Genomic DNA, 15,450 nt, shown 5'->3' with positions numbered 1-15,450 from the left:
AAAACAACTTTGTCATTCCTCAAAACTACAAGTAACTTCATTAATAAAAATTGAAATCATACTATTACCCGTTATTGAAAATTTTGTTCGATTTATGTGAACCAAAAGAACGCATTGCGAGTCGAGTTCAGTTTACCAAAATGGTAGCTCCTGCCTCCTGGTCACCTCAGATATGACGTCAGTATCAAGCTGCTTATAAAACGGATACTCGGAAGGGTTAAAATGCAAGCGACGCGTGTGAGCTAAGAGGGGTCAGAGATATGCATATTCATGTATGAAAACAGCGATGCGGATATAGTATCATCACCGAGAACTGAGAATTGCGACATTTTCGATGTTTGTACCGGGAATTTCAGACACGGAGACTCCGCGGAGATTTCGACAAATTCGTCCAAAGGTAACCAAAGGGTTGGGGATCGCATTTTTAACTATCACTAAATGTTTCGGAATTGAGGTCGGCTAAAAAGTAGACAGTTTCTGGGACTGTAATTGGTGTAGATGTCACATTTTGAACAGTGAGCGATAAGTGACCAATTTCATGCTCAGCACAAGTGACTATCTTTACACAGGGTACAGATTTGTCATGATTGATACAATGATTTTGCAACAATCACTCATGCACTGGCTGAGTGCATTCACTCAGTGACTCGCTGAAAGTGGGCGAGTTCTGCAGCATCAGTACAGAGCCGAGGCAATGCGGAAACAGCAAGAATTGAACACATTAATAGACAATAAGAAAGTTCATTTATGAAGCGCAAGATTTAACCATGTCTTATGTATATATATTTACCTTTCTAATTCGGGTGTGATGCATCAAACCACTGAAATCGATGATTTAATAGCCACTACGCCAGCTGAACTTCTCATGATGTTGTGATCGCCATCTTGGTTTCCAGCCTCGCTCTGACAATTAAACTCGGCGTAAATGAGGGCGCTATTTTAAAACCTAAAAAAACACCCTGCAAAAAAAAAAAGACCCTCCCTGCTAAAATCTGGGCCCGAAAAAACTGACACAGGTGCCCGGGCACAGGTGTAGGCCTAAGTGAGAAAATTGAACAGAGAAACATTAGTTACAGGGGCTGAACTTGCTGAAGGGCTGAAATAAACATAAACTCAATCAAGGAGAAACCGACAAACTCCGGTGAAAAAGAGCTGTGTAAAGCTGCACAGCCTTTGCATAATTTATAATACCAAACTTTATAATTTAAACAAAAGGTCTAATGTAAGCCTTAGGCCTATCTGGTCTAATATTTAAAATTGTAAGCTTTCAGTTGAATTTCAAAAAAACTTCCTTTTTAAATTTGATCCAAATGTTTTGTCACTAATAAACAGAAAATGAAAATTCGGAATTTAAAGACTTCAGGTTTTTATGGAGAAACCCAGATTTTCGATTTACAAACACATTATTTTTTTTTAAATGATCACAAACGCTTTTTGGGTTTGGTCAAAATGTTTCAATAACATTTAAATGTCGAGTTATGTAAAGGTCAAAAACATTTTTGTTAATGTTTTATGCGAAAAAACACTTCACCAAATTGCGAAATGTCGAGTTATGTAAAGGTCAAAAACATTTTTGTTAATGTTTTATGCGAAAAAACACTTCACCAAATTGCGAAATATAAGCAAACATTTGTGCAAAATATTGTGAGTATCAAGTTTGTTAAACATGCATATGTTAAAACGTTTTGCATCAAGTTTTCACAAATGTTTTCTGAATGTTATTAAAACTTATTATACCTTTTGCATATAACCCGAGAGCCTCCGACCTGCACTGTTACTTTCAGTGAGAAGGCCCCAAAACTGAATGGGGGTCATTACCGCGAGGTGGGAAAATCTTACTAAAAAAGGGGGTCATTCAATTAGACTGGGAAAATAGTTGGTCAAAATATAAAAGTTGATTACAAAATGTTCACAAATTTTTGAGATCATCATTCATTTGAGATTATCAGAACTTATTGTCACAAAATGTTTGAAAAACGGAGTCATTGGGTGAGAGGGAGTTCAGTAAAACAAAAAGGGGGTTAGGCCTATGAGAGGGAGTTGAAAAAGTCAATGTGGCCGCACACGTGTCACATTTTAGCGAGTGCCCCCGACCTACGTCTCGGTTCCCGCTGAGACGAAATAGTTAGGCCTAGGCTATAATTGTTGTAGTGATTTTAGCTTTTTAAATACCAAAAATTTAACTTAGCCTATGAAAGTTATTATAATAGGCCTATCCCAAGGCAGTCAATGTGAAGGGTATTTATTGCCCAAATTGTTCAATGGAGAATTAAAAATTCACATCAGTAAGTAGGGCCTAATTATGTTTTACGGAATTCCAATTTCCTCAGTGTATTCCTATTTTAGAATATCTAAATCGGATATTTTGCATTTTTTAGAAAATGAAATGTTTTTTGAAATGAATTTTTGTGTTATTTTACAATATTCTTGTGTTTTTGTAGGTTTTAGGATGTTTCGTTATTTTGTGTTAGGCCTATCGGTCACGGTGACATGGGGTCCCCGGGATGATGGGGTCTAGGGTCTAGGCCTATTCAAGTTCAGTTGTCCTTGCTCTGATTTGCAGTCTGACATCAGTGGCGTAGCGCCGAAAAACGGCTTGTGCCCCCCATCAGACCCGGTGCCCCCCCATGTGATGACCCCCAGGGATGGCCCACACATACTCGTTTCTGATGATCAGTCCTTTTAATTTGTCTCATCATTTGTTCTTGCCATTGTGTGGAAATATGGTTTATATGCATGCTTGAACGAACCATATTTTGTGATTTTTTTCAAAACTTCTAAAAGTGAGTGTATGTAAGGATTGTATACATAAAGGTGACCCCGACTAGGGTGACGAGTTGAAACCTAACCGGTGCACTTCATAAACTCGGGAAATAATATCAACATCGAGCAACAATGGCAGCGCCCATGTCATGGTCAGAGCGTATGCTCGCTGTTATAAAATGGTGCAATTCTTTCTACGAGCGAGGTAACGATCTATTTGGTTTTCAAAGTTTGGTGTTCAATAATTCATGAATTAACGTGTTACCTTTTATTTTCAAATTTGGGCAAAAATAGTATTAAAATTAGCTTGCCTGTAAACACAAAATTTCATCTGACTTTTGGGTTTAAAAATATTTTGTGGGGGATTTTCCCCCCGTCATATTTTTCTTGCCCCCCCCCCCACTTTTGAGTCAAACCCCCCAAATTACATAAATTTCCACTTTTTACTGCAATTTTGTGCAAAATTAGTTGATTCCCCCTCCCCTGAAATTCACTTCCCCCCTAGTTTGAATCCTTTGTTTGAAGTCAACTAATAAAAAACAAATGCAGGGCCTCTATTTAAAATAATGTTCAACAACAACATTAAACATTTTAACCGTAATAATGATTTTGGTCAAATTTTTGTTTGGTTATTCTTTGCCAAATATTCTAAAATATTAATAGTAATCGTAAAAACTGTTGGGAAATTTTTTAGGTAAAAACAAATATATTTTTGTTTTCCTTTTTATTGAATAAAAGTGATGTAAGATTGATTGATCAAATGAAAGAAACTAAACTCCCTTACTATCTAAAGCCGCTTAACTGTGGGGATTTAAACTTTAAAGTCATAATTATAATTCAAAATTGCTCTGTTGTCCAAAAAACACAATGAATTTGGCCAAATCCAATTTGGTGTAAGTTGGGACATGTGTAAACATTTAACAAATACATGCAAAAAAATCAGATTTGGAAAAAATTTACAAAATAAAACTCATTTTAAAAGATTGTACATATGGCTTTAATGTAATGTTTTCTTTCTTGTTCAGGGTCATCTCGAAGTAGATGTAAACCATTTCTCATAGCTGGCCAAAAGGTTGGTCTCATCCGGCCAGACGTCCTTGTCCATCTAGAAAAACACCCAAGTATCTTCACTATTAAAAGAGACTCAGAGGATACTAGTAACATCATTCAGGTATCACTATCTCCTAGCTTATCAGCACCTGAAGAGAGGACATCCAAAGTGGATCAGTTTCTACAGTCTTTACGACAGCAGGATGTATTTGTTGCTCTTAAAGGATGGAGAGATGAGGTACTAACTAAGAAGACCAGAATTGATCAATAAAATATTGTTCCTTACATTAATTTATGGTATTCCACTTGAAATTTGTACACACCTTGTGGAAGACATATATCCTTAATCTGAGAATCTTCTCACACAGGGGGTGTAGATTTCAAATGGAATCGCCCATTCAGGTAGCGGTAGCTCATTTGAAATTTGCATACCCTGAGTGGAAGATTAATGTTGTAATTTCCATAAAGGGGTGTATGGATTTCAAATGGAATAACCCATTTACGATCCTCTATACAGTTAATTTGTGACACAATCTAGTCCATGGGGCCAAAAGCAGATAACTGAGATAAAGGTAAAATATGGAGTAAAAAACAATAAGAAAATAGACATCAAAAAACTTCATAAACTTTAGAACATAAGTATGCTAGACCGTTGGTGTTTTCAGTAAATGAAAGCCTATTGTATGTATAAATAATAAAGTCCAAGAGAAATAGTTGGTGTCAAACCACATAATATTAATTTATTTGCGTAGCAAAAATAAAACACAAATTTAATATTATGTGGTTTGACACCAACTATTTCTCTTGGACTTTATTACTGATAATTTTTCTAACCTACGCAGCCACTACTTGTTTATTGTGTGTATAAGGTATGTATAACTCAATTTTCAAAACATTAATGCCTCCTTTGGCCCAATGGACCAGATTGTGTCACAAAGTACCTGTAACAATTCAGGAAAAGACTCTTTGTGGGCAGTGTCATAGAATATAATAACTACAGATGCTCCACCAAGGGGCAAAGTCCATCATCATCTGTTAAAAATCTGCATGTTTATAACTGAGCACTCTGTATTTTACCCAGTATTACGGTACCTGGTAAACCACAACCAACATGCTTGTACTGATATTTGAAATAAGGGTTGTGGTGTGTACCCGAAGTTCTGAAAATGTTTTATTGACACCAAGCTGGTTTAAAGGTCATAATGGGATCCATAAAATGTTTACATAAACAAGTAAAACACCCAGCAACTGTCAAACCGCTGTGTTTCTACTGCGAAAAATGCTGTTATAAATCAAACTGCATTCAAACACCCCTTGAAGTGTTTGGCGGTTGCCGTTTGTCAAATTAAACCAATATGTTTCTACTGGGCATGATAACCAGTGACAAATTTGCATGAAACACCAACTGCTACTCAGTAGAAACCTAAGGAGTGAGGACCAATCGTTCTATGAGGTGTGATGGACGAAACCAGGTGGATGTCAGTTCACAAGAGCAATGTCGGGGATTATAGATCACAATTTTTCAATCGATGGGGAGAGATGAGGTCCCACCAGGTCCGACCGAAGTCTCCTACACAGGTTACGCTCCCTGTGGAGGGGCGGAACCAAACTGGCTGATGTGGAGACTAAGCCAGTTTATCGGTCTGATACTAAATCTATCCTCGTCTTTGACCATGCGCAGATCTGGCTGGTCAGGAAGATATTTAATATCCCGAATTTATAATATGCCTACCAGTTCCACCGTATAACCGATTTGCTAGAGAATATTTGTTACCATGTTTAATAAATTCGTATAATAAAATGTGGCCAAATGTATATTTGTGTACATAGTGTGTGGATCCACTCTTCTACGGACTTGGCTACTAAGCATGTCGGGAAGGATATGGCGGTATGCTGACCTGGGTCAATATGTTCTGGGCAGATGAGGTCCCACCAATTGCCTACGACCTTGTGTGCGATCATGTGTGACAGGCAATTCCCGATAATAATAGAGGTTCCCTGACGAAACTGCTATGTCCATGACTAGAGTGATTGACCCTCATGAATATGCAAGACTTTTCACTGCATACAAAGCACAGGGTTTTTGCCTGTTCACAGATTATAGAAGATAATCTGTGGCCTGTTGGTGAAGTATTCACTGGTCAGACCTTCTGAAAATGGGATAAGAAATTAATGATTGTCTTAAAAAACATAAAATGAGCATTTTATATTATTCATTTTTACAGAAATATGCTGTTAATGTATCCTATCATACGGAGAGACTTACGGATATGGAAAGATCTGCAACAGGTACAATAAAGATGAAGTTATAAATAATGAAAATATATACCGTAACCACTCGGGTATAAGCCCACCTTCGGCTATAAGCCCACCCCTATTTTTCAAAACATTCTGGGAACAAAGGTGTACTCAAGTATAAGCCCAGTTGTAATTTTGGCTAAGTCATTTAATGCTTTTCTCTCACATTTATAGACATAGAAATTACTGGTGTATCGGGCATATACAAATGGGGATGATTGTTCTTATTTTTAAATTCAAGTACTAGCCCCTCCCCGGTTATAAGCCCACCCCCATTTTTGAAGTGAAATCTACCATCTAGGGGGATGGACTTATACCTGAGTGGTTACGTTAAATGATATTTTTAGTAATAATTTTATGTCAAAAGGTACATTGTACAAGATTGTCTGTATGGGGGTGGAGCAGAACATCATAAGTGGGGCCAGATGGGGCTGTGCATCATAATATTGTTGTGGTTTTAATAATATTACATGAGAAATCGTCAGGTGGCATGGCATTCATACAAATTAATAACTAAAAAGCTAAGGACATTGATTTCCCAAAACCATCCAAATCAATTGTAAAATCATGGACTATAATTTTGAATTACCAGTAATATTGTTTTTGACTAGGTTTATTTGGAACCAGGCAATATGGTGTACATATCAATGGTTACTGCACTCACCCAACCAAAGGAGTCTGTATGTGGATAGGAAGAAGATCGCCTAATAAACAAACTTTTCCAAATCAACTAGATAATGTGGTATGTATGTTTGTTTGTTTGTTCATGATGATTTTGGTCCGCTGGGGTGAATCATCGGAAAACAAGAGTAAAGTGAATCTCTTAAGTTTCCTAACTTTGTGGCATGTGTGGAGTTGAATGAATGAATCATGACTGTGCTTTATCTCACTTATAATTGAGTCCAACCAACGAAAGTTGCTGACCATGTTTGAAAAAGAATAATGGTTCATCTTTAGTCAGCTGTCTGTGCCATCCATGGATAGCTGCAAATACATAACTATAATATGTTCCACACTCATTTGGAGTAACCTTTATTTTTGTACAGGTATTGATGGGCTCACTAATAGAGATTAATAATATTCAATTCTGTTATATTTCGGACAATGGTCATTAAGGTCCAATGCTCTTTAACTAATATGCTCCAATGTGATATGGAATCTACCTTCATGTACAAGATGTGCAATCACATTAGATCATTGCACTGCACAGAAAGGTGGTGACCACATTGGCCCATGTTAACCATTTACAATAAAATTCAGGGACACAGCCCTGTACAAGTGCAGTACCATAATCAACCAATATATAGATTTACCATTACAGCCAGGAGTCAACTAAGCAACTAGCAGTTTTAAGTTCTTTGTCAAGGATAATTTCATGGTACCTCAATATATTGTATGAGACACAGTGTCATCACCCCGATATCTTCATGGCAGAAATCGCCATGGTAGGTTGAATCCACAGCCACGCATGGCCATTTTGTTCCGACTTTTGAGACGCATAATGAGCCGAGAGACATCTGACTAAGGCTAGTGACAATAGCCTGGTAATTGACCTCTCTGTGTGTGAGTGAGCATGTATACGCCATTGATGAGGTCAATGGTCATATGCTTTTAGACTGCTTGCAGTGAGTGCAGCTAGCCTACGCTGCACTATAGTTTGGCACATATAAAATCAGAATATTTTTGTCAGTTTTTGAGTTGAACACGTATATTCAAGTGCAAGGAACAAAATCTGGCTTCTTTAGACTAAATCTATTACGGGAGATATTCATCATTTTCTACCCCGGTATCCAAAGATTTATTGTCTGAATATCAAATCGTGTATAGCACATTCATGTGTATCAATCCCGGGTATTCATTTTAGTATCTCTGCTGTACTAAGTAATTATTAGCCAGGCAATGTTGGTGCATGAGAACAGCACTGCAGGGGCTTGAACTTGCATACTGTCACAGAGAGAGGGAGAGAGCCAACTTGAAGGATACAGGTGCAGTGTCTTAGCTAGCCACCCGTCTGCCCGTCAAAATTTTAGGCGGGGAGTTTGCTCCTGGGATGGGCAAAATTAATGCCTTTGACAGATGCTACATTATAATTGTAGGTATTTAGAAAAGCTATTGACATTTTTAGGTAACCAGATTTGCAAAACAAGGCCATAGCAACACATTTTTGAACTCTTTTAATCCCCAATGGGCTGAAGAAGTCTGGTAAATGTTTTAAACCATTATGGTGTGGTAAAGTTTTGGCAGAATCCGAATTAATTTGTTATCAATTGTCTCTATTCTCCCTGCAGGCAGCTGGTGGACTACCAGCTGGTATGCCAATAATGGAATGTCTAATGAAGGAATGCGAGGAGGAAGCATCAATACCTCCGTCTATTTCTAAACATGCCAAACCTGTAGGTTCAATAAGGTAAGCTTAACATGTATATACTGGACATTATGCATTCAGGATTAGGATTTGAAATGATTTGTATGTTCCTTCCGTGTTTGGAAAACAAAATTGTATCAATTATTCCTGAAATTTCCAGGGAAGGAGTTTCCTGAATTCCTCACTTTTCCAGCCCTGTGGAGAAGGTAACATGGTCAGGGTTTAACATTTGGGCCAGGCTCCTCAATCAGGGGGTCTCCCTGTCAGTCTGAAACACCATCAATCTGAACCCCTGTCAATCCGAAAACCAGTTAGGGTTATTTAACCCTAACCCTAACTGGTTTTCGGATTGACAGGGGTTCAGATTGATGGTGTTTTGGACTGTCAGGGTGTCCACCCTCTATCAAACTTGAGCAGAATTTACATTCTGTCGCTGAAGGATGAGTTCTTGCCATTGGTTTATGACCCAATTATGATGTAGTGAAAAGGCTTACCAACTCATTTGTCAAAAACCAATTGCTTGTCGCTCAGCAATGGAGTGTAAATTAAGCTATACTGTGGAGTTATCACCCCTCCAACACACCAGTACTGTTTTACATGTGCATCTTTGCCTGTGCAGCATACACATGTGTAGAGAGAGGCAATAGAGGGGAAGAACCTTGCTAAGTCCACAACACAATGACATCAATGGAGTTTGAACTTGCTAGCTTATGATCATAAGTCCAAAGTTCTATCTCTGCACTGTTGACTCCAGTGTCACAAATACATTTCAGCAGTTACATTTTACAGCGAGAGGTCCCGTTTTCAAATTCCTGCAGGACCCCAAAAATCCACTCTCCCCATGGCTCATCAGGTAAAGGCGGGGCAGATGATGATAAACCATGATAAAAGACCTCATAACAGTCTGATCTGTTCAGGGTAATAAGCCCGATTGTTGGCTACACTAGCTGTCCTGTAAAAATGCCCTGACCAACTATCTACAGCGATCACCCCCTTCACCAGATTATTTGTGTCTGGCTGAAGTTTGTGTAGCATTATCTCCTAGATTAAAGCTGTTAATGCCTAGATATGCTTGACATAAAAAATTAATTATTAATTAAAACAAACAAGAATAGTTGTGAAATTGTCAAAATATCATCTTGAATTCACTTTTTGTTTCTCTCTCATATTTCCATTGTAGTTATTTCTATGAAGATGATAGAGGTTTATTTCCCGAGACTCAGTTTCTATTTGACCTAGAATTACCGCCTGATTTTATACCACAAGTATGCGACGGAGAAGCCAGTGAATTTTACCTCTATACTGTGGAAGAAGTAAGTAGCATTGCATTTCTAGTTGACCTGGTAGGCCTACTCACCTGTAGATAACTGAACCCTAACTATAGTTCAAAAGTTCTGAAAACAAGATGAACTTTCATGCTAAGATCCAAATAAGGTTGTTGTTACGTACCTCAATTATAGTTTCGTGCCGGGTGTGTCCTGTGACGCAGCACTTGAAATCTCAAATTGAATGACCAGCTTTGATGCATCTCATCAGCTGCTTCCTGTTGCAGACCTTTCTTCTGCTCCTAATGTCTTCACACCTCATGCTTGTTCATAAGTACTCCAGAGTCCAGATGTAACCATTCCTGTGCTCTCAACTCACCTTTCAAGCATCTTGCACTTGAAAATAAGTTTTTTCCATCTTGGACCAGAAAATGTTATCTGTTGTGCCATTTTACCTGCCTTCAAAGATGCTGTCAAAGCACTCCAGGGTTACACCTGGTTAGCTCAAATGCTAGATTCCCTTCAGTTTGGTCTTAAATAAATTTCCTGGGGGGAGGGGGAGCTTCAAATATGACACTTTGCATATCGACTGCTCAGTGCCAGAATTGGGTTAAGTGCAAATAGCTGCCCTGTGAACATTTGACAATATAAACACAGTATATTGTACTCATCTACACAAAGCTGCTACACATGGCAGCTATTGCACCCACTTCTGGCACTGAGCAGTTGATATATACGATGAATCAGGGAATATCCAAGTTGATACTTTGGTGAAAATACTTTTATCTTTGTGTAATACTTGGTCTTGTACTTTGTATTCTTTGCTCTTAGGTGAAGGAGAAGATAGCTTCAACAGAATTCAAACCTAACTGTGCTTTAGTGGTACTAGATTTTCTCATTCGGCATGGGTATATCTCTCCAGACAAAGGTAATATAAACATACACAAAAATAATTTGCCCCTTCTTTTGGAAGACCACAACACTGATGCAAAAAGAAACAATTACAGATAATCATTGTACAGGATTTGAGCTTTGGTCTGCGTGTGTGATATATACATTCTTTTTGATAGAGTTGATCATATGTGATGTCGATTAAAATAAAAATTCAGTTTTCATTCTCATTATATGAGGCATTCTGAGAGCTTTATTTTGCTGAAAACTCCATCATAATTAGATTTATGGTTTCAGAGATATGGCCATTTTAGTGTTGTTCAGAACAATAAATATTGTCAGAAACTTAATTAAGATGTATTTTGTTTTCATGTAGAAAAAGGTTTCCTCTGTGACATTTGTTTGCCATACTTAACTGTTCATATCTCAAATACTACTGAATCAATTTTCAATAGTATTCTTTGAAACAAAGTGTTTACAATGTGTAAATTTATTATGTGGAAAAGTTAAATTTGACTCACATTGCTTGGTTGTATATCAGTCAATTCAAAAATTGAAAAATGTCATTGTCTTGATGCATTGTGCATATGTCCTCTGAATCCTTAACCTGTTGACCTCCGTCTACTCTGATGAGGGTGCTGTAAATATTCGGCAATTCCAGCTGTCAGTTCTCGGTCATCAAGCAGAAAATTTTGGAATTAAAATCTTAATTTTTCTGTATTGCCTCACACACCAAATGTTGATAGGGGTGGTCCTCCTTGTGATCAGGACACTCCTGTATGGTGGCTGTAGTTTACAGCTGAATTATTAAGGTATTTTATGAAATTTTGTACTGAGAGCTTGTTTGAACTGTTATATAAGAAAAAATGCAGTAGGAGTTTACAAATCTGAATTTTCTTTGCTTGTATTTATTAAAAAAACATTACAAATATGTACATATCAAGAAAGCTCAATTTCTCGATAGAAACAACGTCTATAGTGCACAGCCGCATTTAATGAGAATGGAATATACTGTATCTTTATTATTATTTAAAATTTTAATGTTTGTTTTGTTTGCAGAACCCTACTTCCTGCTGTTCTTGGAAGGAATGCATGAAAATTTGAGCAGAACTTTATGAGGTTTGCATATGGTAAAAAAGTTATTTTATGCAGCTGATATTAAAATGTGTGAAATCATCGGTTGGTAGGAGGTATGGACTAGGACTCATGGTTGTAAGATTGCAGGTTCAAACCCTGGCCAGTGCTGCCACAATGTGGTGAACTTTGCCTCTCTTCACCCAGGTGTTTAAATTAGTACTAACTTATGCTGATTCGCTGTTTTGTGGGCAATACTAACAGCATATTATATTGAAGAGCCAGTTGACCAATGCTCCAAAAGAGAGATGGGTGTACCAGCTTAATTTAGGGGCTGTGCAATAATTATGAGCCCCGGGGTAAATTTCCAAACGGCTCGCCAAAAATCGCTTGCCCCCTCTCGGCCTGCCAAAAATCGCTTGCCCCCCCTCTCGGCCTGCCAAAATTCTTTGCCCCCCCTTGCAAGCATGCCAAATTTTTGGGATCCCAATTTACAAACCTTAAATGGTCTATATACCTGTTGCGAGCAGGAAAATTTGCATCTTTAAGCGTTTCCGCACTGCTTTCCTAAGCCTTTTTAGAGCGCTTTTATTAAAAAGCGCCCCATGAATGTGTGCCAAAATCGCTTGCCCCCCCCTCTCAGCTTGCCAAAATTGCTTGCCCCCCCCCTTTTGGCTCGCCAAAAATTTCTTGCCCCCCCCCCAATTTTACCCGCCCCCCAGGGCTCATAATTATTGCACAGCCCCTTATGAACACATGCGTTATCCTTTTACCTTTCAATATGGTGGCGCTGCTGCCAGTTAATGATGTTGGAAGAAGAGAGAACAATAAAACCCCCAAAAATCTGTAATATGTAGTATAGTCTTATGTGGCTTTCTTGGCAGTATTTAGAAAGCACGTGTTACCCAGTATTACCATGGTGACTCTGCAGTTAAACCCAATGGGAGCCACCTTCTGGATATTGTTACAGGATAGCATGGAATATACAGTCCAGGACATGGGCAGACCATATTGTTATACAGGCCCTTGCTATCCGGTTCAATGTATACATTCTTATCCATTCAAGTCGCGGTTAAACCCAATGCTGCCCAATGGGAGTCACCTTCTGGATAATGGTATTATGGAATCTGTTGGCACACTTTTCACACCATGTTGATAGCTATATAATAGGGCATCAGCAGGGATAATTGGAGGGACTAGTGGTTTTGATAGTTATTCCTTTTTTGTAGAGCAACTAGAGTATATATGATCAAAGGTGGCACAAAGAGATTGCACCCCCTGTTTCAAGGGTACCAAATGGACTACAGCTATAATTTTGGTTGTAACTTCCTATCCTACCCAATGATATTTATTATATATGATCAAGCAACCTTTGTTTTGTCACTAAAAATGATTTCCTGATATGGCCAAAAAAAAGTATTTGTATTATTTTGTTGTCAGAATCATATGCCTAGCAGTAGAGATTGTAGCTTGTTAATTAAACAAAGTGATTAAATGATCAATAATTTCAAATCTTTCATTTCCATCATAACAAAACAATTACATCAAGATGGAACTGAGCACCATGTTACCTGTTATGGTGGCTCTATGCTCATAAACACCTGACCTCAAGGTTGTCCTTGTATTTGCTGCTGCAGTGGAACATACTGTTCAAATCAATCTTTTTCAGTAGCAATAATAATCTGTGGAACAAATAAGGGGTGGTGCAGTAATTAAGGTTACACGAAGAAACGTATAAAAAACGTATAAAAGACGTATAAAGTTGTTCTCTAAAACCGCGTTTTCTCAGCAATCAAATATCGCAGTGAGCCAAATGTTGGTGCATGGATGTATCTTAACATTATTTTTGTGTGTTTATACAAATTTTTAGAATCCGTTTGAAAATCCTTCGTTTAAATCATTTTTACGCACCATGTTCACAAGATCAAAAACACGTTCCATGCAGTTTTTTTCAAATATTCGCTCCGTATAAAACTACGCCGAGTGATTGTTTTCTCCTTTTTTGTATTGTACTGCAAATCGACCAAAGAAATAATGTTGCCATGGGGAAGAACCAAAAACAGTACCGATTAAATTTTATTAGCCCGTTTTTGGGAACAATTTTCGAGAATCTTGTACCACAAAACACTGTTATGTTACATTATCGATATCTGGATTGTGGATCATTGATTTTGATTTCTAACTGCCTACATTATTTCTCAAAAGTATGTCGATTCCTTTACCATTTGAATTTCACTCCAAATTTAAGCTACTTTTGCAAAAATCGAGGTTTTTCGCCATCGATACCTCCGACATTTACAGCGGTGATGAGATTGTTTATCATAAGAGCCTGGTATGCACTATTCCATAATAGTCAGTTTGAGATCAATCGATTTCACAGATCACTCAGTAGCTCAATCGGTTAGCGCGCTCAGACTCATGTTCGACTATATAATACTATAGTTTTGAGCTGGAAAAATTTGGTACGTGTTCGAGTCCCTATGTGGTCCATTCAATCTATTTTATTTTATTTTCTCTCACTTTTTTTTTTTTTCTTGTTCGTTTTTTCTTTCTGACTGCAGCGATTGATTGTTTTTGCCCGGTTTTTTTTTCCATTGTATAATTCAGAAATTTTTAGGCTATACTAGTCTAATAGGCGCGGCATATGAATATATTTTTACAAATTAGATTAACAAAATATTGGTTGTTGGTTTTGTTACTGTTGTTGTAGTTATTGTTGTAGGCCTATATATTGCATAATCAGGGTATAAATAGGCATACTAGGCATATTATAGCCTATAGAAGCAAGTTGATTTATTTCACGACAGATATCATCCAGGATAATTTTAAAAATTGAAAATTCAGAAAATCCAAAGGAAAATTGCGAAACGGTTGCCCACAATCACCCCCCCCATCAGCCCATATGGTCCTATCATGGTCGCCTTCCCTATCCCTGCAACATATAGGATGACTCACGAGCGCGGTTTGTCCGTGGCCCTAGTTCAGATTGAAACACTATTGTACGCGTGAGTTCATTCTTTTCTGCATGGCTGTTTCCATTATTAACTTACGCCCCTCTGGAATCAAGCCTTGAAAATCAATTGTATTTAACCTTAAGTGTACCCTGGAGGGTGAATTACATGGAAGCCAAGCATTGTAGGGGTGTCAAGGGGGGGGGGGCAAGTGATTCTTGGTACAGATTTTTGGGGCACATTTTCTATAAATAGACTAAAGGCTGTGGGGCTCGTAGAATAGGGTTTTCTTTTCATCGGCCAATTATTATAATTATGTAAGAACTGCAATATTCATCTTTATAAACAAAGACAGAATTAAAGACTAGTTTGTGTCCGACGTCATTATCAATCACAGAATTAAAAAGAATAATTTGTGTCTGATGTCACTGTCAATCAAACTCCTTTTGGCCCTTGATTGGTCAGTAGCGCATAAAAGGAAGGTTGATTCATCTAGTGCCAATTGGAGAAAAGGAATCACAGAAAATGGTGAAATAATGTACTTTTACATTGTTGACATGGTGCCTTCAGGAAAGAAAGTTTCCTATTACCAAGACGTAACTTTTGAGATGGTTTGTGTAATTGAAGGTGCAAAATTAAACATAAGGCACACTGTGTTACAACCGCATTGAATAAGTCAATCACAACTCTTGTAAATGAACTGTGCCTGAGTTCGATTGACAGATGACATCAGACGCAAACTAGTCTTTACTTTTGTCTTTAATTATAGGGAAACTTTTGAGAATTTGGCTTT

The 15,450-nt window shown here is 37.8% G+C and overlaps 1 protein-coding gene and 1 long non-coding RNA gene across 2 annotated transcripts; both read left to right on the top strand.

The window, feature by feature from the left end:
• Positions 1–2,885: 2,885 nt before the first annotated feature.
• LOC140147666 (uncharacterized) lies at positions 2,886–12,056 on the top strand. The gene is made up of 8 exons (XM_072169437.1): positions 2,886–2,968; positions 3,789–4,051; positions 6,039–6,102; positions 6,723–6,853; positions 8,400–8,518; positions 9,657–9,789; positions 10,573–10,669; positions 11,692–12,056. The coding sequence occupies exons 1-8, from the start codon at positions 2,896–2,898 to the stop codon at positions 11,748–11,750; spliced, it is 939 nt and encodes a 312-aa protein (XP_072025538.1). The 5' UTR covers positions 2,886–2,895; the 3' UTR covers positions 11,751–12,056.
• Positions 12,057–12,408: 352 nt separating this feature from the next.
• On the top strand, positions 12,409–15,218 carry LOC140148318 (uncharacterized). The gene is made up of 2 exons (XR_011858473.1): positions 12,409–13,423; positions 14,804–15,218. It is a non-coding gene; the product is annotated as an uncharacterized lncRNA (long non-coding RNA).
• Positions 15,219–15,450: the final 232 nt, after the last annotated feature.

This window comes from Amphiura filiformis, chromosome 3 (genome assembly GCF_039555335.1).
Source record: "Amphiura filiformis chromosome 3, Afil_fr2py, whole genome shotgun sequence".
Lineage (NCBI taxonomy): Eukaryota > Metazoa > Echinodermata > Ophiuroidea > Amphilepidida > Amphiuridae > Amphiura > Amphiura filiformis.
Note: the sequence above shows the minus strand (reverse complement) of the source record. Positions and strands in the feature narration are given on the sequence as shown.

Bases quoted from the DNA above. Each gene is read 5' to 3' on its own strand.
- LOC140147666 (XM_072169437.1), top strand. From the start codon at position 2,896: ATGGCAGCGCCCATGTCATGGTCAGAGCGTATGCTCGCTGTTATAAAA. The intron at 2,969-3,788 runs GTAACGATCTAT...TTTCTTGTTCAG, and splicing joins CAATTCTTTCTACGAGCGAG to GGTCATCTCGAAGTAGATGT. The intron at 6,854-8,399 runs GTATGTATGTTT...TTCTCCCTGCAG, and splicing joins CAAATCAACTAGATAATGTG to GCAGCTGGTGGACTACCAGC.